Genomic DNA, 25,398 nt, shown 5'->3' with positions numbered 1-25,398 from the left:
ATGTTTGTCCTGTGTGTGTGTGTGTGTGTGTGTGTGTGTGTGTGTGTGTGTGTGTGTGTGTGTGTGTGTGTGTGTGTGTGTGTGTGTGTGTGTGTGTGTGTGTTTTAAGATGAGGGGCTATGGTAATCACTGCAGCACTTTATGCTCCTTTGTGGCACTCAGTTAAAAAAATTAAAGGGGTGTCCTACAATCACTTGAAGGGACAATCCAATTATCAGTGTGCGGGGTAGTTGCAGTATGTGCTTTAAGGTGTGTTTCTTTTTTTTCAACAGAACGGATTAAAAGGAAGCTAAACTTAATTATTTAGCAACTTCCTAATTGTCATTACTCGAGTTTAAGTCACAAAACCAAAAGCCAGGGACAAAGCAGCTGGGATTTATATGTGGTCCTGCTTCACTGAGCGCAATCTGGGAATTTTGATAAAAGTGAGAGAAAATTAGGGGTTATTTCCAGGGGATGAGGTTCTGTTTCGTTGATTAGAGCTGACAGCAGCATTAGAGGCTAAAGCACATTTGGGTATTAAATTGTATTTTGTAGGTCAACTGCAATGTCCAAGATCAGAGGTGTAACCCTTCAATAATTCTTCAACCGAGTGGGGTTTCCCTTTATACGATTCGGTTTACACTGACAGTAGCAGTAGTGGTGTTTCCCCATTTCTCGCTGGGTTTATTTGGTTTTGTCCCCCTTAAACAATGACATAAGGGACCTCCTTAGCCTTTTGCTAAAGCATCAATCAACTCAAACGACATGTAGTATTGGCAGATCATGTTTTTTATCTTTAAAGCTGCACTAATCAATATTTTTATATGAACAATGGCTTAAATGACCATATAATGTGAAAGGATTGCTTATATTAATCCACAGAGAAATATCAGCAACTCTGCAGTTCCCCTCAGCTCTATACCTTGTTGTGTTTTAGTGTCTTCTAGCTCATAGTTTTATGGCCCGCAACTTTACTGTTTTTTTAACTCTTACAAGTCACTTCAAGCTCGTTTCCAGCCTCAGCAGGCAGATGTTTTTAGCCTGAAAAAAGGTCCAATGAACCCAATGTACGCTACTTGTTCACCACCAAACAGCAGACAGAAACAGTTAGCGACTTGCTGATGAACAAAGTTGAGCATTTAGCTGCTAAAAAGCCTGATATTTCCCTCAGGAGTTGGAAAAAAAAAGAGTGAATATTGGTCTTACATTCAGGGACCAGAAACATAATTTTAAATGAATGCTAATATTGCTCGGTGTCTGATGGATGTGGAAAATGGCACTTTTGTCTTATCAACTTCATTATGTCATAAGTCAAGGAGTCTTTATTATCCCCGAGGGGCAATTCGTTGTGCAGCAATAGAATGCAACATAAACAATACATAAGCCATACAAACAACAGACACTATCAATAGAGGACACAAATAGATACATACTACACAGAAGTCCACGTCTCACATTGAATTATTAACAAACCCTATAGCAGCAGGAACAAAAGAGTTTTTGTGTCTGTTTGTCCTGCATTTAGGCAGACAGAATCTGCGGCCAGACGCCAACAACATGAAGTAGCTGTTCAGGGGGGGGCTTATATCAGCCAGGACTGACTGGGCCTTCTTTAAGGTCTTTGTCTCATATAGCGATTTTAAGTCAATCAGAGAGTTGTGGGAAATTTTGCCACACACTTTAGTTATGTATTCCAGCCTGTTTTTGTTTTTAAGAGTGAGGGACCCAAACCAGCTCACAAAGGCAAAAGAAAGAATAGTTTCAATAAAACAACAATAAAACATCCTCATAAAGGTCTTATCGACATTAAAATTGCGAAGTTTAGGATAAAAAAACATGCGCTGGTGTGATTTTTTACAGACAGCGTCAACTTGAGGCTCGAAGGTGAGTTTGTCGTCTATTATAATACTGAGGTATTTGTATTGCTTCACTACTTTGATCGTTAATAAGGGTGGGAGAGAGGGTGGGGGGATTCTTCCTAAAGTCGATCAGCATTTCTTTAGTTTTTGCCGCGTTAATGTTCATAAAAGACGACTTGCACCACTCTGTAAAATCATTTAAGGTAGCGCTATACTCAGGGTCGTGCGTCAGCAGCGACACTATTACCGAGTCGTCAGCGAACTTAATGATATGACGCCTGGTGTGCTGGCTTTGGCTTGCATTTGTATATAAAATAAATAAGATCGCGGAGAGGACCTGGGGGGGGAAAAAAGAGAACATCGGATAAGATGCCATTCACTCTCACGCGTTGAGACCTGTCAGTTAAAAAGTTCATCAGCCAACAGATAAGACTAGGATCAATATTAAAAGTAGTCTTTAAGATCCCTGCCAAAATATGTGGTTGAATGCAATTAAAGGCTGAAGAAAAATCAATAAAAAGCAGCCGCACAAAGCTCTTTGCACCCTCAAGATGGGCATAGATCAAGTTAAAAAGAGTACATGCTGCATCTTCCACTCCCCGTTTTGGTCTGTACGCGAATTGAAGCGGGTCTAGTAGATCCTGTACAGAGTTCAAAAGTTCGTCTTTCACGATCTTCTCTAATGTCTTCATAATAAGGGACGTGAGTGCCACAGGACTAAAGTCATTAAAAGAATCTGGAGCCTTATTATTAGGCAGCGGGACAATAATTGAGTCTTTCCAAAGGTTAGGAACGGTGTGGAGATGTAAGGACATTTTGAAAATAAAACAAAAAATGTCTGCCAGCTGTTCAGCACAGTTCTTTAATATACGGCCTCCAGTGCCGTCAGGGCCAGGACTTTTCCTTTCCTTAACACCTCTGAAGAGTGTCAGGACCTTGTTTCTGTCAACCTGGACATTGCTCTGCCGAGGGGCAACGTTATTAAAGACTGACAACTCCTCACTAAAGTCATAAGTATTAAAACGATTATAGAAAGTGTTCAGTTCATTTGAGAGGGCACGGTCTGACATGCCATTGAGGGAAATCAGACACTTCTTAGACTGCATCCCCATCATGGCTTTCACTCCCTCCCATGCAGGATGTGAGTTGCCTGTGCTCAGCATGTTCTCATCTTTGTCTTTATAGTTAAGTTTTGCAAGCTTAAGTTCCTTGTTTTTGAAATACTCTATATTGAGTCATGTTACCTTGGTTGAAGCTAATATTTCGTTGATTAATTATGCTTTTAACTGATTTGGAGACCCAAGGCTTATTATTTGGATATATGGAAATGAGTTTTCTAGGAATGACTAACTCCTCACAGAAGGTGACGTATGCGGAGACAGTCTCTGTAAGCTCATCAATATCCTTACATTCATTTTTAAATAGATCCCAATCAGTACAGCAGTAGCATTCCTGTAGACACTGGATTGAGTCCTCTGACCAAACCGGAACCAACTTTCGTTCCGGCTTGTTTCTCTTCAGTACCGGTTTGTAGGACGGAACCAAATAAACAGAGTTGTGATCGGACATGCCAAGTGGAGCTCTGCTGTAGGATTTATAAGCACCTTTGACGGATCCATTTATGTCAGTGTTGTGTCTACAGCTTGTTCTGCCACCCACATGTGGCTAAAAAAACTATGCTGCTTTAAAGTCCTCAGAAACTATTTAGTTTTATTATTTTCAGGCTAATTCTTCGATTCCTTTGTTGGCCCTATACGTTTGTTTTGCAATAACATTAAGTTTTGATTAATGCTTTCAAATGATTATTTATATTTACAGGCACAGGGCAGGAAAGTGTAGCCTGAAGTCTAACCAGAACTTCCAGATGTTGTTCCATAAGTATGAAAACCTTGTTTTAAATCACATTGACATTTGTTATAACGCAAACTACCAAAATCCAGCGCTGACAAGAATATGTTGTGCAATTCACTCCATTTGTCTAAAAAAATGTGTCATATTATTGTTGTTTTAAGCTGCCTTTAATAAACACCATTTGCCAAAAGCCTAAGACCATAATGGTTAAATATCAGACTGAGGCCGGTTGAGTAGCAGGCCAACAAAGGGCCGAACATGGTTAACATTTTTTATACAGCGGAGATTACAGCTTAAAAGTTAGAAAGAACAGAGTTTGGGTGGAACTCACTCAAAATTGGGGACTATAGTTTTATGAATGCTAATAAATAAATTGTGGTTTAACTTTGATAAAATCACGAGGGGGTTTAAAATCTAATAGCAAGTCCTGTAGGAGATACTCATTGAGCGTATATGGATGGTAAACCCCAGGATTCAATGAGAGCATCGAGTTACAGAAGCTACTGGAACAGTGGTGAAGGACTCTCAGTGGCGTCAGGACTTTCTGTACAGTCCAGTAAATCATTGAATTGCCTCGATACTTTTGATATCAACTTTTGATGTCAGCCTTTTCCAAACTGCTTGTTACGAGAAAATGGAAATGAGACGCTTCTTAAGGTTAAACTTTTCACAGCTGTAGCCACCTAAACACCATCATTTTTGGACAGTACTTCAAGAGTGTCTTGTCTCTTGCGTATACGTTGGGCAACTAGTCATCTTCGCTCTCCGTGTCAGTGACTAACTGCCGGGTGGGATGTCAGAGGGCTGCTCTCCACTTTGATGATGACTCACTGTGGCGTGGTACATTTGATCCTTTTCCCAGCTTTGTGAATAAAGAATGCACTTTGATTGACTCTGCACACATTTTGGCCATTTGAGAGAGGGCAGGGGGAAAAAAGACACGTCCGTCATGTTGAAAAGCCCCATCTCTGCTGCTGAGGATCAAGTTGAAGAAAAGCACATTTAAGCTGCTTTTCTACATCTAACCCTATACAATGCCTGTTATGGGAGCCTACACACAGCACAGCATCTATCCATCCTTTGTCATGTGCAGCATGTTTGATTTCGGCAGCGTTTGATCATCACCCACGGCTATTTAAAACAGACTACAGAAAAAAACGAATACAGATTGGGTTAGTTATATGCTGAAATGAACCATCAGTGCTTATCACATACACAATGTGACATGGCAAAGTAGAGTGAGGATCAGCCTTAATCAGCCATAATGGGTGATAAAATTAGCTTAGCCACTGCTACAAAACACAGTCCTTTTCTTAGTTTCAGATCCTCCTCAGCATTCTAACCCAGTGCAACATCATAAGCAATTACATGCATATTATGCAGGGCTTAACAAGAAAAGAAGAGAATAGAAATCTAAGAGTAGCAAGTACCATACAAACCCTGTGTATTGTGTTTTGACAAATTGAAGTGTATGCCTTTGAAATGCACAAAATACATGGAAAGGATTAAACCCTGTAACAAATATTGACAACAAAATGAAAAACAGACGTGTTTGGAATTTCAACACAGCACCACACTGATCCATTATACGCAGTAGATATACACTGTGAATAATGCATCACAGACGAGGCTAAGCCCTATAAGGGCAGCTGAGTTTGGTGGTTCTAATACGTTAAGGAAATGTGCCGAGCGCCTGCGAGATGTCACACATTTGTCAGTGCCACTGGGGGAATCAAGCGGACATCTTTGAACACAGCAGGATTGTTATCGGAGACTTGTCTTAACATGTGTTCAGGGATTGGGGATATAATACTTTGCTATGTCATAATCAGAGGATGATGTATGCGATCAGTGTGTGGTTACAGAACGTTATCAGGCTGTGAAAGATGGGATAAAGACGTGACCTGCAGATGGCCATCCAGTCAGCAACCTTTCAGGCAAGAAAAGTGTGTGTGTAAGCTTTCATATATGCACACGAGTGCATGTGTGTATCCCTGTGCATTACATTTGTGTGGTAAGCTTCTGTTTGTGTATAAGTGTTTGTTCAGCTGAGCTGTGCTGAGCTGTACTCTGTGTCCTGGGCGAATTCAAAGCAATCTGCCACTTCTCCCAAAACTATCCGAGTGCTGACTGTAACACAAAAGACAGCGCAGAACACCTGCTGAGATGATGGAGATGGCTGGCAGCCAAGACGACATATGGGTCTCATTCTGGCCCTAATTAAGACAACCTGACATAAATATCGAACAAAACGGACCACTCTTGAGACCTGGGCCGTCCCACTGCAGTGTTGCTGACATTGACTCAAACATTTGATCATCCTTGGGGTGTTGACACATTAGAAAGGTGAGCAGAAGCCTGGAGTGAAAGTAGAGTTGGGGATGTAATACGATACATTTAACGCATAACAATGCGGCTTCGCAAAAGCATAAACATCTCAGTTTTCTTTGAAGCCTACAGGTAACACAGCATAGCTTCCACTGTTGCAGGATGAAATCATTGCTGCTGCTGTAAACAAGTGCTAGCTCACAGCCCTCACAAAGTGTATGAAGTGTCAGAACACCTCAGTTTTAAGTTTGAATCTTTACTATCCAGCTCTGAGCCTGAGCACCTAGAAACGGCAGCGTTTAAACAACCTATAAGCTTTTGATTCGATTTCTTTCCACACAGTAGAGTAAGAGAATCCTGTGCGAAAATGCTGTCCTTCCAGTTGTACTTGTTCTTCGACCCAAAAACCTTCTCCGGTTCTTCATAACAACTGAAAAAACTAAAAAAAGTAGCAGTAATGCCACTTGCTGCCCCAACCTTGTGATCCATGTGTAAGCCTGCGGCCAGTCAGGAAGGCTAACTGTTAATATAACTGCCTGACAAGTAAACTCTGGCTGTTTAGAGAGATAATGGCTTTGACCACAGTAACAGTAATAGCCTTCCCACCACGAAGAAATGTTGCGCTGTCAGTTCACAGCCCTCTATGTTGCCTATTCGTAGTACACCATAATTAATACGCTGTAACTGAAGCATATAACCAAAGCTGAAATGTACAGCGTGCAGTAGACAGAGGCCCCGTGCTCTTGCAGGGAAAAAAGTCAAGCAAAGATGTGAAATGATAATCATCACAGCTGTCAAATCACATAACAATGGACATTTCTTTACTTCTTTTTCTATTTCTGCAGCAACACCCAGGGGTAATATTCAGCTTTGAGTTATACATAATAAATGCTGAACAGAATATGCAAGAGCAGAGCACTTCTGTCATCATTTCACACAGACAAAGGCCCTTTTCTATAGTATATGCAACCTGGTCTCACAGAATTCCGTGAAATGAACACGGCCCCTTAACTCAAAATCTGTGACAGTTTCACGGAATCGCCGAAAATTCTGTGATGGGCCCACGGATGCGATTCCTATGTAAGTTAATGACAGGCATCGTCCGTGGTCTACGCACGGATTCCCTGATCACAGCACGTTTCTTTCTGCCAGTTGGGCTGCGGCAGAAAAGCTGTATAGCTTTGCTATTATTGGTATTTTTAGCCCAATAACCGCTGTTTTAATCAACATGTATTCACCAGATCGTATCATGGTTTATTTGTATTTCTTTAAATGTTATTATTAGTCTATTTCGGCCAGGGAAGCTGGATTGCTTTGTTGTTTATTTATATTTTTAAAACTATAACGCTACATCTAGCAACATATATTTAGATGTTATCATAGTATACATTTCTTTATTTTAATAATATTATTTCGGTCTTATTACCAGTGAAATATTACAGTATGCTGTAATACAGAACATTACGATATGATCCAAGCTACTGACACGCATTCAAAGCTGATATCCCATAATGCAATGCGGGTATTCATTCACAGAGTCAGACAGCGATCAGCGGGTTTTTAACGCCAGTATCGCTTCAATGTACATATATACAATCAATGGTTTAGTCACCAGCAACAACACGTTGCTTAGCTTTGTTCCAGTAAGTTATGCACCGTAATAACGTTTAAAAAAATCCGCGCAATACTCTATTATATTAATAATATTAATTAAAATATAATAATATTATTAAAATAAAGAAATGTATACTATGATAACATCTAAATATATGTTGCTAGATGTAGCGTTATAGTTTTAAAAATATAAATAAACAACAAAGTAATCCAGCTTCCCTGGCCGAAATAGACTAATAATAACATTAAAAGAAATACAAATAAACCATGAAACGATCTGGTGAATACATGTTGATTAAAACAGCGGTTATTGGGCTAAAAATACCAATAATAGCAAAGCTATACAGCTTCTCTGCCGCAGCCCAACTGGCAGAAAGAAACGTGCTGTGATCAGGGAATCCGTGCGTAGACCACCCGTCACGGAATTTTCGGCGATTCCGTGAAACTGTCACAGATTTTGAGTTAAGGGGCCGTGTTCATTTCACGGAATTCTGTGAGACCAGGTTGGTATATGACAGAAATGATTAATAATCATCTATTACTGCCAAAGTTCATCAGCTTTCTGTTTCGTCGGGCGCCCATGTAGCGCAAAATCACGTCGATCTTGGATCCATGTTTCGCAGCTGAAGTCATATTTCCTGGGAGTTTCAAACCATCCAATTTAGCAGCACTCTCATATTATCACACGGGCTGTAATCCGTTCATTAGGGAAACAATCTAAAAGTCTTTTTTAAATAATTAATGGCATTTAAATGATGATGTGATGTACTGTATATGTGGGAGCAGCCTTCCTTATAGCATGTTAATGATCCACATCATTCTGCTAATCAGTCAATTAATCACCGTCCTATGAATTTAATCTCTTACTTAGGCACTGTTCTACATAATGGGTTTTAAACATTCAAATTCATGCTTGGATTACAAATGAGGCTCATTCTGGTGTCATGCTCTTCTTAAGATGGGCTTCCATTGACAGCCTTTGACAGATGCTATTAGATGTAATATGTTATTTTTCTTCTTCAACACACAAGGATATGTCACAGTGACACAGCAAAAGGCATCCATTGACATTTCTGCAATGAGCTATCAAAGCTCTATGGGTGTTGTTGTTCTTTCCTGTATATCCTTTATGGGTGTACATACAGTTCATGTTCTTTAAGAAAGGTATTTTCTGATGAAAAATAACCACTCAACATTCTCTGGATCTCATTCAAAAACCTCAAAAGCCCATTTTGCTTAGGTGATTTCACACAGCACAGCTGAAATCAAACTCATGTTTATTTATCACATACTTAAATCTCTCATATCAAGAGCTCAGTTAGTCAAAATGGCAGTGAAGAAGCCTTTGATTTAGAAAATTAAGCATAGCGGTGGAACAATATGTATGCATTTCTAGATTGGCTTTTTTACAATGAATCCAATCAATATCACTAAAAGTTTAGCAATTGTTTTTCTAAACTGATCTGTAAATGGCAAGAGCACACATTTAAGCTTTGGCCTTCCATTTCTGTTAGAAACACTGTTGATGACACATTTAAGGTCTAGCATTTCTTATTTTATTGATGTTGAAAAATGCCATTATGTCCAAATATCTTTAGCCAGAGCCAGGCTAGCTGTTTCGCCTTGTTTCAAATCTTTATGCTAAGCTAACCAGGTGTGAGAGTTAGTATTGATCTTCTCATCAAACACTCAACAAAAAAGCAAATGTGTTTTTTTTTTTTTTTTTTTATGTTAAACAATTTTTTCAACAACGTATTGACATTTATAACTACAGACTTGATGGTTTATTAGAAAGTGTGCAACCATGGCCATCAATAGAAAAACATTTAGAACTGACTTATTACCAAATAGAAAGACTAATAGATAGATAATCAATGATAGAAAGACATACCATCCAATGTTTTTTTTTTCCCAAACTGACAACCCCAAATTTGTTCTTGTTATTTGATTATAACTGACCTATAAAGTATTAATAAATTACTTAATAACCATTGACAAAGACTGTATTATAAGGAAGTAGTGCCCTTATCTTAGTTAAAGAGGCACTTCACCAACTTTACACATCAAATTTAAACTAACTGTCATGGACAGTACTATTCAGCCGATGAAAACAGTTAAAGTATTTATAGTCTACAAAAGACTTCCAAAGTCTAAAATATTATATATTTTACACACACATATATATATATATAAATATATATATAAATAAACCTGATATTGTTTTATGCTTTAATTAGGTAACGATAGTAAAGAGATGACAGGAAATCAGAATAGCTTTATTCACCAAATGAATACAGGAATTTGACTTGGTGATACAGCGGCGTAAAACAAAAAAGTTAAAAGTTAAAGTTAAATACAAGAATTATATTATATACAGTTAAGAATGACAAAAATGCTATGCTACATATACTAATTGGCATTGTATGCAAGTTAAGAATAATACATTTGATGTATAATGCTACATTTGCACATGTTGCACGGCCCATATAATGAAAGATGATGGGGATGAAGGAGGGAACTAGGATGGGTTGTTGAGGAAAGTGATGGCCGTAGGGAAAAAAACTGTTCAGGTGTCTGGTGGTCCTGATGCTGATGGAGCCAACCAGTGGCCTGATGGGAGCTTACTGAAGAGGCAGTGAGCCGCCTGGTTGTTTTCTCATGATGAAATGAAAGACAGAGATAGGGAACAACATGCATCAAAGGCACTGGGGCGATCCCTGTTGCATTGATTTTGACCTTCATTAAAATCTGTCTGTTGTGGGTCCCCCATCTTCATGGAAAAGCAATACTAACTCACAGGAGTAGCCTTAAAAGATCTATTTTTAATGTTTATACACAATGTAGGCTTTTTAAGTTGTCAGTTTTTGCTTTTTATGAGGTTGAGAAATACTGAAATAAACGGCAAACTAACAGGTCAGGTATAACCTGTTCTTTATAACCAGTGCTTTATAACATTATTAATATCTGGGTCTGTATGCCATTGTAGGTACATTGAACTTTTTTTGAGAATGTTGGAATATTTTAGGATGGCTACATATTGTAGGGACAAGTTTCAGTCACTTGCTTTAGCCAAATAAGTTTGGTTATCGGAGCGCTGCCGGTGCTCTCTGATACGGTCATATCTTGATTTGAAACGTACCTCAGCTGACAGAAACACTAAGGTAATTTAGGCTATTTGTGTTCTGCCTGAAGGATCCAGTGACAGGAGCAGATAGAAATGAACAGAGCAGAAGAAAGCAATAGATAAATTCTAGTTTTTGTTAAAGCTCACCAAACTCAAACCGAGGGAGATGTTTCGGCTCAATTAACACATTTCACTTTCTTTTACCGAGCCTTGTTTGCTCTTTATGCTAATATTTAGACACACTGTTATAGACGAGGCCAGTGCACATGGTGAGCTCCTGCTGGTGAATTAAGCGCTCGGCATCTGTACAGTTTCTTTTTTAGAAAGTGCTGTAAACGTCCGACTGGACTGTTGATGAGAATGCAGAAAAAAGAAAAAGAGGTAGAGAGCAGCTACTATATGAGACTTTAAAATTGGTTTCTACAATTTGTTGTAAAGAATCCTCTTAATTCAACTCTCAAAATTACACTACTGGGTATTATGTCCCAAAATATGCAGAATATAATAACATTACCATCGGAGAATATTAAGCCATATATCCCCATGTCTTGTGACAGATTACAGACAACAGAGAGGTAATGACATCCTGAAGCAGTCTTACTGTAACATGTGCAATATGTTCTGTCCTATCAATAGTTAAACAGGCTATATTGGAGTCGAGCTGACACATTGTTTGGCTCCTCATATGTGGATGGCCTTTGGCAATGAAAACTGTGTTATATGGTCTAGTAGTGCTGACAGGTTTCTTTCTCCTTTCTCTGCCCTCCCCCTCCCTCTCTTCTCTTTATTTCCCCCTCTTCTAGGTTGTAGAGAGGCTGGCACGTGGCAACAGGAGGGGGGAAGAATGGATCTTCAGCCCGGTATAAGAGCCTTCCCACAGGGAAGCCGGCATCAGACGAAAGGCCTCATGGGCCGTTGACCTGCTGTCTCTGTGATTTATGGCGGCTGGGGGCCTCTGGCCACTGCAGACTCCTCTCCTCTCTCTCCTCCATTTTCCTTCACACACACTGCAGGATTGCAAGGAGCCACACACACTGCACCATCGTCTACAGGAGTATCCAAAGAGGAATTCCTCGCACATGCTGAGCTGCAGCACGGGCACGCATACAACTCCTGCTTACTGCACGGTCTCACACAAAAATAAACATCCCCATAAACATTTCTACACTGCAGCACCGTGTCCCGCTATCCCATCACATGTCTATCAGACCGAGCCTGCTCTAAGAGTATTCTCCATTTGACTGTGTGTGGATTACTATCAGTCATGGTGTGTCAGCTGTAGAGCACTTGGTGTAGTTGCTGCTCAGGGGCAGAGGCGGATCAATGGAAGTTCGTTGAGTAACGGGGTGATGTTCCCGGTTTCACATGGTCTGAGAGCAATCAGCAGCCAGCATTTCTCAGCTGACTCTATACACTGCTCTGCTTCTACACTGCTATAACCATCCTCCTCTCGCAGACTATTAGTGCAGTGACTTATAGTATTGTTCTAATATTAGACACACTAGCCAGACATTTTCTGTGCACACCAGAGCTGTCGGAGCACCTTTAACAGAATTTATTTTCTCCAACCAAAAAGGTTTGGAGTGGACACAGTGCCGTATTCAACTTCTGAACTATTTCTGCTTTTTAAAGCTGGGGAGTGAGACTGAGAGCCAGCAGGTGCCCTCGCCATGGTGTTGCCGCCACCAGACAAACGCCACGTGTGCCTGACCACCATCGTCATCATGACCAGCATGGCCTTCATGGACGCCTACCTGGTGGAGCAGAACCAGGGTCCCAGAAAGATTGGTGTGTGTATTATAGTGCTGGTAGGGGATGTATGCTTCCTCATAGTGCTGCGATATGTGGCAGTGTGGGTCGGTGCTGAGGTGCGCACCGCCCGGCGAGGATACGCCATGATCCTGTGGTTTCTGTACATCTTTGTCCTGGAGATCAAGCTCTACTTTGTCTTCCAGAATTGCAAGGCAGACAGAAAGAGTTTGGAGACGGTGGCCCGGAAGGCTTTGACGTTATTATTATCTGTATGCGTACCAGGCTTATACTTGGTTCTAGTGGCTCTGGATAGTATGGAATATGTGAGAACTTTCCGGAAGAAGGAGGACATGAGGAGTCGTCTATTCTGGGTAGCTCTGGACCTGCTGGACCTGCTGGATATCCAAGCCAACCTGTGGGAGCCGCAGCGGACAGGCCTGCCCATCTGGGCCGAGGGCCTGATGTTCTTCTACTGTTACATTCTGCTGCTCATCCTGCCCTGCGTGTCGCTCAGTGAAATCAGCATGCAGGGGGAGCAAATGTCGCCCCAGAAGATGATGCTGTACCCAGTTCTGAGCCTGGTCACCATAAATGTGGTCACCATCCTCATACGAGGTGTTAACATGGTGCTGTTTCAGGACAGCCGTGTTTCCACTATCTTTGTCGGAAAGAACGTGGTGGCCATCGCCACAAAGGCGTCCACCTTCCTGGAGTACCGCAGACAAGTGAAGGAGTTCCCCCACCCGCAAAACGCCATGGCGCTAGAGCTGCAGCAGAACAGCCACACGCAGCCACTGCCCAACTCCACCAGTTTGCCACATGAACCTTCGCCGGCGCAGGATGTCATTGACACATGACCACCAGCGCTGGACTGAGCACCATTAGAAACTGACTGCTTTTTATGAAAGCTCCAGGATTGGAGGTAGATAGAGAAATCAGCTGCATGGCAGGATGATATTTTGCTCTTGTCAAGCCAACATGAACTGCTGTGAAACCATAAGAGATTTTCAGCATCACCTGCCTGTCAGAACAAACTGTAAACCTACACTTGACTGAGTGCAGTGTGCAGACTTTAAAAACAAGTCAAAGGTTTTTATCGTGCTATTGTGTTTTTAATTGTTTCAAATGTTTTAAAAGTTCAAACTTTTATTAGAGACAATCTCCACAGCGCGCAGCCTGGTGACATTATGTTGTGAAAAAATGGACAGTTGGTCCCCCTTCGGTGAGTATCTTGTATTTTTTAAAGGTCACTTTTTCGACAGTGCATCTGTGGCATTTCCTTTGAATTCTAGCATCAAAGGACGTACCACTCAGCGTGAAGCAATGATGGAGAGGAGGAGAAGTGAGTGACAAGGGTCAGTCATGGGGGGATGCCTGTGCTGTGCTAGAGCAAGGTTGGTGGCAGATGAATGCTTTTCCTTCGGTTTGGTTCTGCTGAGAAATGAGCTCTGTGGAAGCTGCTGCCTCGGTCAGTGTGGGGCTTTATGACCAAAGGTTTGATTAAAGCACCGGAGCTCAGCACTATACCATCCACTGCAGGCATCCAAGCGTGTGTTCTAATGTGTGTGTGTGTGTGTGTGTGTGTGTGTGTGTCTATGTGCACGCACACTAGTCTATAGAGTATGTGTACCTGCAAGCGTATGTGTTCACCACAGGAAGTTTAGGCTTTTTTAAATTGTTCTGGAACAGGTGGGAGTGGTTGATGTGTGGTATGATGAATTGCAAATGAGACAAAATATGTAGTGAGTGATTAAAAAAACAAAAAAAACTAATATGATGGGGGTAAGATACTTTTTGTTTCTTGTACTGTACATTCCTCTTAAACTAGCGGAAGCCTTGAAGACAGAGAATGAAGAGAGACTAGAGAACGCCTCACTGAAGAACTGACAAAAGATAAAGCATAAAAAAACAGAAAATACCTTTTTCTGATGTTCTTCAGTTTACTATTATTATTATTATTATTACTACTACTATTATTATTATTATGTACATTCTTTACTTGTTGAAGGCCAATGATGTTTTAATAAAAGTATGAATAAAAGAATAATTATGAGGGCTTGTTTTTTTTTTCCAAATTCTGATTAAATAATACTAATATAATACTATTATTTTTAGTTAAAGCTATAGTGCGTAGTTTTCTGTTGCCCCCCATGAGAAAAAAGTAATGACAACAAAACTGTCGGCGCGTCCACAAGATACAAGCCTGACGTGATCGCGCACGCGCCCCCACCCCTCCTCCACCAAGTAGCTAGTAGCCAAGGAGGACACAGAGGATTAAAAAACATGGACTCTTCAGAAGAGGTAATTATCGTCACTCAAGTTTCTGCGCGGGAAAGTCACCGGACGCCACAATCTTCTGAACATAGTCATACTGAGAAATACAGAGAGAGCTGTGTGGAGCTGATAGTCTTAATTTGCTTTGTAGCAACTCATTTGGCAATGGCTTGAATGTAACATTTATTTATATCAAAAAGTTACGCACTAAAGCTTTAACTTGAGGAGTATTTGGTGCTCTTGTTGTACTTGAAAGCAACAGCTACCTAACAGCAAAGCCATTTCTGTTATGTTTTGCATCGAAGAATCTACACAGCACATAAATATTTAGGCTGAGCAGCTCCTCCTGGCCTCCGGCATTCATTTTCTACCCCTCAGGCATCACATTTGGGGAAAAGAAGCAATAAATTAATCTTTAAAATGTGATTAAAATGTATGACCTTTTCTCAAATTGTTTCTCCCTTTTCCTCCCAGTTCTCTTTATCACCTTCCCACTTGCTTTTTTGTTCCGTTAACACTAATCACTAATCTTTTAAGCATAATGGAGGATATTTTTAAGAAGATCATTCGTGGTTTTTAGAATAGTTCAAAGCTGTTTATTTGCACCATTGGAGCTAAAAATTAGACTAACTGGACTGCAAAGACCTGAACAAACTTCAGTCCTATTATAATTTGCAAAGGTGTATACGTATGACTAACCGTTAGCTATTATTAATTAAAGGTATCCTCATTTGCAGGGGTAAACTGCAAGGAGGAAAGACATAAGTAGGTTTGCCCACAGTACTGCCAAATATCCTCAGCAAAAACAAGACAGCTATTGCAACAGCTTAATTATATTTATAGTTATATTCAGGTAGAATTGTGCTTGGTTGGCAAATTGCTACAAGACCCAAGTTACAGTATATTTGCTTGCTCATAAACTAGGAAGTTTTTTTGCAAAATATGCAAAATACAGAGAGGAAGACTAAAACCCTGTTAAGAAAGTCACGGCACCGCAAGAAGCGGTGCTTTCATGCCCCACGCGCACTGTATTGTTGCTTGAAGCTAATCACACAACCAATCGTTTAACTGGGTGAGAAGGATCAGTTTGGGGCTCACAGTATCTGTACAAACTGACAGTCTATCTGGAATCTCTGTTGTCGAAAGATATTGATTGTTCTTGCTGAAGTATTAAGTATTTCTGGGGCATATCTCTCCAGGCACATCCAGTTCATTCTGGTTGTCTGTTTTCAGTTCAGCTCTCGTCTTACAGTAAGCAAATCTACACCATAAGGCCTAATAACTGCCACATGAAATAGAAACATATCAGGTCACTTTGACATACTGTAGTTTTGCTTCTATTTGTAAGGTATTTCCTACTGTTGAATTCTTCATGGCTTTAGAAAGTTGTTTATTTGCTTATATATTGTTTTTATATGTTACATGGTACATTTTATTGTACTATATTTATTTATGCATTGTCATTACTGTAAAGTAAACAGTTGAGAGCGATTCCTGAATTCTGACTAGGGATCGACCGATATGGATTTTTTTAGTGCCGATTTTCTTGAGCCGATATTTGGAGCCGATACTGCTTTTGCTCCCTCAATTTACATCATAAAAATGTAAACCCTGCCACACTGGATTTGTTTTTTCGGAATCTGCTCTGCCATTTCTTTAAAAATAATAAATAAAAACACAGATCAGTGTCACTTCTGCAATCATCTTACATTCATATCACCCAAATTATGTGTGCAATGTGCATCATATGGATGGGTGCACTGCATATGGTTAACTGTGCAAGGGTAAAATGCTTTCATCAACATCTACAACACAGCCTTGATGATGCCTTGCTTGCTGACATATTATAAGACAGAAATAATCAGGTCAATGTCCTTTGTCAATAATTTAACAAAACAATAAACCTGAAAAGTAGCCATTGAAATAAAGTGCTTGATTTATAATTTAAGAAGAACTGCAGCATCTCCAGCAACACAGAGCTGCCTGTGGACGCCTGTCTGTAAATAATGCTGGGAAAAAACTATCGGCAAACGCAGCAGCCGCGTATCGGCCGATGCGATACACGTAAAAACGCAAATATCGGCCCGATATATCGGCTGGCCGATAAAATCTATCACTAATTCGGACTATTCGGGGTCATTCCAGTTCATAGCTGATTCCTGTCGGTAATAATAACATTGTACTCACCAAGTAAATTGCTGAGATCTGGGAATGTGGTGGCAATCGCTAAAAGGAAATCAGAGCAAAAAAAACACATAGTCAGACAATCATGCAGGTTTCAAATAAACCCAAGCAATAGCCACAGCCAAACTTATTTGGAAGAGAAAACAAGAGGGAACGGTAAAATGATGATGTGTCTTTTAACACCAGAAGTGCAAGACTAATTATCTCTCAAGGTTGTACTATCCTGATTTTCTGCCAGGTTTTGTAGCAAAAGTTCAAACTAATTAAATGTTGACCCCAAATATGCTGACCTGCGTGTCCACTGAAATTCTGGCATGGAAGTTATGATGTTGATCATTTTACTGGAGAGAAGAATTGAGGATCTTTGAATTCCTGGAGTAAATTAACTCCAGGACATGGGGAGAAAGGAGGATGCGATACCAGGAAAGAAATTTAATATTGTGATTGTTTACATTTTGATGTCTGTCGCATCCAATATAGCTGCTCTGTGGGATTGTGTGCTGCACTTTATTCTTAGCACAACCACATGCAAACTATGCCCTATTGTACGTTTGATGTTAAAGCGAAACAGTTCATTGTAGTAAACATCCATCACAGTTTACAGACCACTGGTTCAACCTTGACCAACCTTACTAACCGTAGTACAGGTGCATGGTTTTCCTGTGCAATGACAGATTATTATTGCCATTTTGGTTGCACTCACTTTCAACTCCAAATAAAGTGGTTCAGATAATATACATTTTTGGCTTGTTTACTCAAACGCAGGACATTGCTGTTGCATTATTGCATAATATGCTGTTGGGAAAAAGGGTGCAACCAGTTCCTCTTACTGTTTTTTTTTTTCCAACTGTGCCTAACTTCGCTGTTTAAATTATTGAACATTAATATTGCATTACACTGTTTACTGTCAATCATCCGTCACCCACAGGAAGAGAAATTGCTCTACCCCAATAAATAATCCCTCAAAATTGTGTCAGCTTGCACACTGTATTGTCACATTCAGGTCTCTATATTTAGAGCATCCTTATTAGCGAGGACAGCAGTTAATCTAGTTTTGCCACCATGCAACAAAAACAAAAATCTAATTACACACCTCATGCACCACAAAATGATTTGTTAAATGTAAGTAAGCTATAAGTCTAAATGTTGAAATGATTAGTGTATCACCTTTTTAACTCGAACAGAGCTAAAGATGCAGCATCGTGAGGTGACAAAATGTCTGAGATTGTGGAGTCTATGTTGGAGCAAAATGTTTTTTCAAAGAATGGGAATGGAGAACCAGGTCCAGAAGTTAATTAAAAAGCCCCCCACCCACCCACCCCCTGTGGCTGGGTTGGCTCGGTGGGAGGAGCAGGCGGACAGGTACTTGGAGGTTTATGCCTCGACTTAGGGGTTCGGGGTTCGGGTCCGACTTGTGGTGGTTTCCTGCATGTCTTCCCCCTTTCTCGCCTGGCTGTCCTGTCAATTAGAGGCAGAAAAGCCCCAAAAAATAATCTTTAAAAAAAAAAAAAAGGCCCCCCCCTGTATGAATAAAAGCCACTCCTTGGTACTATTTAGAACCTTTATGTCTGTGACTGAGACCAGATCTTTTCTGCGGTCTGGATCACAGCTCATTGTTAGGCTCACAGCATAATGCCACTATTGTTTGAATAAATCTTGTCTGCGCAAGTGGTTGAAGGGGGGAAAGTAAATGGCAAATTTGGAAAAAGAATAAATCACCTGTGGCTGCCTCTGCAACAGATCACCTTTCCTAGACCCTCTGAGCAAGGGATTCATCCATAAATCCCCAGGCATGCGTTTTAGGAATGTAATTGTGCTCTCTCCATATGTAATAACTCGGTAAAAGCGCTTTTTCTCTGTCTGCCTCTGATTTACTGTGTAACCATTACTTTGTGTAGCACTTAGACTCAGCTAAATTAAATCAGAAACAATCAGATGAGGGTAGCATTTTTAGTATTACGGACTCTCTCCCTTGACCACATTTGAATTTGCTGACTGTAGGAGTTTGTCCACTCAGGTGCTTCACTCGTTAATAAATGTCTCTGTTCTCACGCCAATCACTTTGTTGGCTACACGCGCCTTTGACTGTACTACCCACTGCGCACAGTAATCTGTATGGAAATCACTCTGACTGCTCTTCTATCATAAAAGACATTTATTGTCCATTGGAGGCTTGGTCAACATACAATAACCTTCTTGCCAAAAGTAAGTGAGAAAAAGTGTGTTTTGGATGATGGAATTTCTGCAGCCATATATTTGCATATTCGCAGCTCGCTGTGGCAATTAGTGTGGTTTTTTAAAAGTCTGATACTGTGGGTCAAGAAGACCCAACATCAAACAGGAAGTATAATATTGCCATGGAGTGAGTGAGCAGGCTACAACTTGAGCCCCGCAATTATTTTAGCCCATATTTGTTTACATTTTGGCAACTAAGCCCCATTTAAAGTATGCCGAATTAGCTTTTAGCAGTTTCTGAATGCAATGTTCCCATGGATGTAGCTACAGACTACTACAAACTACCACTGGATTACTCTGCTACTGAAGAAAACTTGCTGCTTCTCAGGTGAGTTCCACAGTTTGGCCTGCAAGGAGCATATTTATTCTATGATTGCTAAGCAGATTTATAGACATATTCACATTTTTTTTGTGTAACAATAATAATCATATTTTTCTTACTTTAAAGCTATGGTAGACGCAAACTAGTTCACACAGATATGAAGTTTGGCGACATGTTAACCTGAGCAGGTATAATCAGCAAGACTAATTTAAAACACCTGTGTGTGAGAGCAGGGGCTTACTCTAAACATTATATTTATGGTGGGTAATATCACATTAAACCACATTTTGTTTTTACATTGCTGTGTGGATTAAACCAAAAAGATACACCATGTTAACTAACGTTAACAAATGCTGGGAGGTGTATTTCTTAACCTTGGAGAGAGCTATGCTAGCTGCCGCCCCCCCTGCTTTCCTTCTGTATGCTAGCTAAAGGTAATGGTCGGCTGGCTCCTTCCGCTTTACTTAGCGCACAGACAAGAAAGTGGTATGATATTCTCATTTAATTAACTCCCAGTAAGAAAAGCTAGATATTTCCCTCATTAGTTAATGGAAAAATTAACAGAGCTAAATTGAAGATTGGCCTTACATTAGTCAGGTGGCCAGAAACAAGACTCTCCGCTGCTGCTCAGTGTGTAGCGTAAACAACGTAACGTTAACTGTTTGCACCAACTTTACATAATGATATGTCGACGTCGCATTTACAGGTTGTTGCGCTGGCCCCACGTGGCAAAAATAAGAATTAATGAAGCTTAAAACAAGTACCATTCAGGTGCAAAAAAAAAAAAAAAAAATCAAACACTGCCGGTTCAAAGGAAATAGTGTTGCAATACATAGACTTAGAAATGTATCACAATAGGCATCACATGAAAAAAAGGAATAATAATACAAATGTGTAAGAGATAAGACTAGAGATTAAACAGGTTTAAAGAAAAGAAAAACAAATAAAATTGGAAAATGTAATTAATTAACGTCATTAAATTAAACACAGATTATGTTAATGAAAGAAAGAAAAGAAGAAAAAACACAATTGAAAATAGTAAGCTTTTGATTAAATATTTAATCATTTACTAAATTGAACAAAATGTTATTTGTTAATAGGAGGAAACACCCAACTTTAATTATGGATAACTATTCAAATTAAAATTAGATGTGTGTGTGAATCTATATTTTAGGCTACAATAAATGCAAACCTTGGACTCTGTCCAACACTAATGTGTTCTCGTAATAATGGATGTCGGTGGATTAGCAAAAGTCCACAGCGCTCAGCGATTTATGGCATTCTAACCATAACCTTGATTAAAGGTCCCAGTGCACTCACCATTAGATTTTCCAGATGGTTTAATCAAATCAATCAGTCTCCATTGCACACTGTTACCTTCACCAGGGCTGACTACATAATATTCATACATACGTAGATAAGAAGGTGTTCTGTTACCGTCATGAACTGTACAGCGTGTGCAGAATGGATTAATTACTGAACCACAATGCACAAGGGAACAGACTGTGGGGGCCGCCATAAACAGATACACATAAATGAAAGCTGAGTGTGCATCGTGGTAAAAAGTCCTGCTGTCAGTTGTGAAAACAGCTGACTGTCCTTTTTAGAAGTGGCTTCATTATTGGCTGCTAAAAAAAAAAAAAAACATCCAGTGACCACAGGTTACAGCTCTGATAATGTCACTGTCCTCATCATTATTTGGTTTATTTTTATTTGATCTAGTTATAAAGTTTGCAGATGGTTTAAATACCAGGGGAAGGTCACGTAGTGATACCAATGTACCACTCAAGGATTTTGGACTGCTTACAGACTTTGAATGGACTCAGCCAGTGGATGTTTGACTGCTGAACAAAAAGCCAGGTGGAACACAGGTTCAAAAAGAGTACCTGGGTGTCCTATGCCAAGAAAACCAATGAGAAGAAGCAACGTGACAAGATCACTGTTGAGGGTACAGTTCACCAAATTGTATTGAAAAATGTTGTTTATATGCTGTGTTGAAATGTTTTGCTTTAAATGCTGTACAGCACTTTGAAAGGCATCATGATCCAAAGGGTTAGCTCACAACAATCTAAAAAGAGAAACTAATTTAACCTACCTTTGGGTTCTCTTCCAGAGGACAATTCAAAATTCCTTTGACATTTGTATTAATACAAATTACTAAAAATCCAGCCCCACAATATACTGTCACAATGCATAGAATTTGTGAGAAAGTGAGAAATGTTTTTTTTTTTTTTTTTTATAAGCCCTGTTTTTGTGAATTATTTTACATCCTAATGCACGTAAAACATGTTCAAATAAAACAATCTGAGAAAGCAAAAATCATTCTTTGGTTGAACTATCCACTGCCCAGTGACATTTGCAATCTGTGATAAGAGGCGGCAAGAAAACCATTGCTTCAAGCCAAAAAGGATTGGACCACTGATTTAAGAAACACTATTTTCCACAAATCCAAGAGACCTTCGAGTGTTACATGTCACCAGATTGACAGACTGAGGCCAAAAAGGGAGATAGAACACTTTTTTTAAACAAGAGATTACAGCTATTCTGGAAAAATCCAAACTACTTTCTGTCAACAATTTTTATCAAAACATTTCTTTTTTGTTTGTAAAAAGTAGTTCAAGTGAAAATATTCACAGCAAGGTCTGTGGATTATCTCGAGTAGCCGGTACATTGTTTCTGGGGAGAGATGTTGCTGTTGAATTTTGTTAATGTATTGTTTTTTCATTATTTTTCACAAAATTCACTTCCATTGAATTATGGGAGGTAGAAATATATGAGACGATATCTCAAAACCAAAACTATCTGCTTGAATAAACACCACAAGAGGTAAGTGAGAAAATCCTTGCTTTGCAATTTGGTTGAAGTAACTCAACAAAAATGTTCAGTCAGAGTTCTCCAGCTAATGTTAGTACGCTACAGAGAAAGCCAAACAAACCAGTATTAAAGAAAACAGGGGCGACCATCAACCCATTGTGTTCAGCAGCACAGGATGCCCTTATGAGGGACTGCAGCAAGCAGGAGCCCAGTTTGTTCCCCATCCATTACAGCAGAGCAGCAAGGCACAAACAAGGAAAGAAAATGTCCCCACACTGTAACTGCAGGGGTGCTGGGTGAACAGATAAACAACTTTCCAAAGCAAGATTACGGTGCTGTATATGTGGAGGCCAGGATGTGTGGGCCTTGTCTCTAACTGTGGCACAACAAATGGTAGAGTGGAGCTAAGCCGGCGTTCACAGGAGACCCACAGTAGCTGCCCAAACAGACTTGTTAGGGGGCAGAGAGGGAACTCATCAGTGCACAAGATCACGGCTGACAAAGAAGCTTGTTAACTGCAGCACGGTAGCCAAAAGGGTGTCTCATTAGGGAGAGGCACCAGTAGCCTGCACGGTCCATGCTGGTCTCACCAGATGGCTGCCAGTCTGCTGGCTGATGAAGAATGTGAACATCCATCATTAACAAATTATGTACAGTATGTTTTCTGTGCAGGGAATCTTGTAGAAAGCATTTATTCCAGTCATGGTTTTAGTATAGTCACAGTTTGATATTTGAAACTTTATATCAGACTGCCAGAGTCTTATTCACTTGGGTAAAGGAGCTCCATTTACATTTCACACTGAGCCGTAACAAAGTTTGTCTATGATACTAGGACATGAATCCTGTTACAACATTGCCCCCTATTGGTGCTAATAGCTAACAATCAAGATTGATGGAGGCAAGATGCAATCAAAACGTGAATTTTCCCATCACTTTCCCGTCAATGGACTCTTCACATGTTGCCAGCCGTCACTGTAAACAACAAATTGTTTGCAATCAGCCTGTCTGGGTGCAGAGCTCTTGAGCTTGATTATCACACAAGACAAGTTCGCAGTAAGAACCAATATATCATTATTCACCATTCACTCAGGGAAATGTACAAGCTGCTGCAGCGACGTCTAAATCATAAGTGGGACTCATTCATTTAGATATTCTTTTCAGGGATGCTTAAACCAAAAAGCAGATGATTTATTTGTTATCTAATATCAAACATATTACAAAAATGAAAAAGTATTGTTGCATGATATTACTGTACTTTGAGCGTTGACCAAGTGTGAATGTATCCACAGCTGATGTGATTGGAAGAACTTTAATTAAAAATCAGTGAATTTTTGAAAGAAAAGCACGGCCAACAGAACGAAAAAAGAAAGGATGCAATCGAACCAGAGTATGGCCAGAATATATTACAGAGTTTTTGAGGGGACAAAACTACTTTTGTTGAAAAGCGCTTTAATCTCTGCTGGTGCAACAGAATAGTTGAGAAGTACATCAAACTCATTAACTTTACCTTAAGGGTCATTTCACTAAGAAATATTATCTTAAACTGCTCATATCAAACTGTGAAAGCTGCACCGTGTAATTTGGCTTCTGGTTTAAGGGGGGGAAATCTTTTGAGTCAGCAAGTCTAAAGATGTCCTCAAGTGTTGTAACTGTCTGTTAATTGAATCTTACAATAATGAATTAATTACAGAAAAGACCATTATATACCTTTAGAAATCAGTACCAATACAACATTGTAAAAAGTCCTGCAATCAAAATCAAACTTAAAGTGGGTCCTCCATCTTACATATTAAAGCTGTGGTAGGCGCTTTGTTTTTTTTTGGCATCGTTGGGCAAAACTTCCATAACAATCCTTCAGCATATTGTAATTCAAGTGGTCTGAAAGAAAACTAGACTGCACCTCCTCTTGGCTATGTTTTCAGTCTTTAGTAAATCTAGCCCGTAAAGTGATGCTTTTGCCAATCACAGGTCATTTCAGAGAGAGAGAGAGAGAGAGAGAGAGAGAATTCCTATTGGCCGTTCTGAGCATGCATATGCCATGCGACAGAGAGGGGAAAGGGAGAGCTGCAGCAAGGGATCTCACTCTTTCAAATCCTGGTATATCTTTGCTTTCTACCCTCCATGCCCTGGCCCCACAGTACCTCTCCGACCTCCTCCATCCATCCACCCCAAACCGAAACCTGCGGTCCTCGGACGCTGGCCTGCTCTCCATTCCCCACACCAGACTCTGTACCTTCGGAGACAGAGCCTTTAGTGTTGCAGCCCCATCCCTCTGGAACACCCTCCATGCAGATATCCGAAATGCTACATCCCTGGACATTTAAAAAAAAAAAAATCCTGAAACACCACCTGTTTACCACAGCCTACAACCTCCCTTAGCTTAGCCACTGTAATTCTGTAAAGTGCCCTTGGGCTTCATGAAAGGCGCTATATAAATAAAAGTCAATTATTATTATTACTGTAGCTTTAAGTTCAGTTTATCCGTCATGTAGAGTACTTCACAGCCTATCCAAACAATTGTATAAGGGTCTTCTGTGGCTCTGAAGGGAGCTTTCTAAAGTTTGAAGTTACAAAGTTGCATCATGGGAAGTGTAGGATCCAGTGTTTTTGGACTATAGAGACTAAAGTCAGGATATCTAAGCATACATTGTTTCTGTCAAGCCCCCCCCCTTCTTAACGAAAGTGCAATGCCAAATAGCTGGAAAACACCTTCCAAGTAAAAGTGCAGTATTAAGTATTAGCAGCAAAATCAACTTTAAATATCAAAAGTATTCAAAATATCAAATAATAAAAACATTTAATGGACTAACAAAGTAGTAGTCTTTTAGAAAAAAAATAAGTAGCATCAAATGAAAATATGCGCAAGTGGAGTATACTTCCACCATTGATTTTATCCAAAACATGGGGTAGTGTCTAAATGCCCTTTAAATAATTTTCTATACTAGGTACATGCTATGAAAAACAAAACAGTACAAGTAGCAGATACATGTACAAATGGCTTCATTTAATTTGTTTCACAAACAATCCAAGAACTTATGAGACAAATGTACAGGAATTAT

At 39.9% G+C, this 25,398-nt stretch overlaps 1 protein-coding gene across 1 annotated transcript; it reads left to right on the top strand.

Annotated features, from left to right (window-relative positions):
* Positions 1-12,428: 12,428 nt before the first annotated feature.
* On the top strand, positions 12,429-13,367 carry tmem121ab (transmembrane protein 121Ab). The gene has a single exon (XM_078275370.1). The coding sequence runs from the start codon at positions 12,429-12,431 to the stop codon at positions 13,365-13,367; it is 939 nt and encodes a 312-aa protein (XP_078131496.1).
* Positions 13,368-25,398: the final 12,031 nt, after the last annotated feature.

The sequence above is a fragment of the Sander vitreus genome, chromosome 18 (assembly GCF_031162955.1).
Source record: "Sander vitreus isolate 19-12246 chromosome 18, sanVit1, whole genome shotgun sequence".
NCBI classification, from domain to species: domain Eukaryota; kingdom Metazoa; phylum Chordata; class Actinopteri; order Perciformes; family Percidae; genus Sander; species Sander vitreus.
The sequence above is the reverse complement of the archived record's forward strand: the minus strand, read 5'-3'. Positions and strand labels throughout refer to the sequence as shown.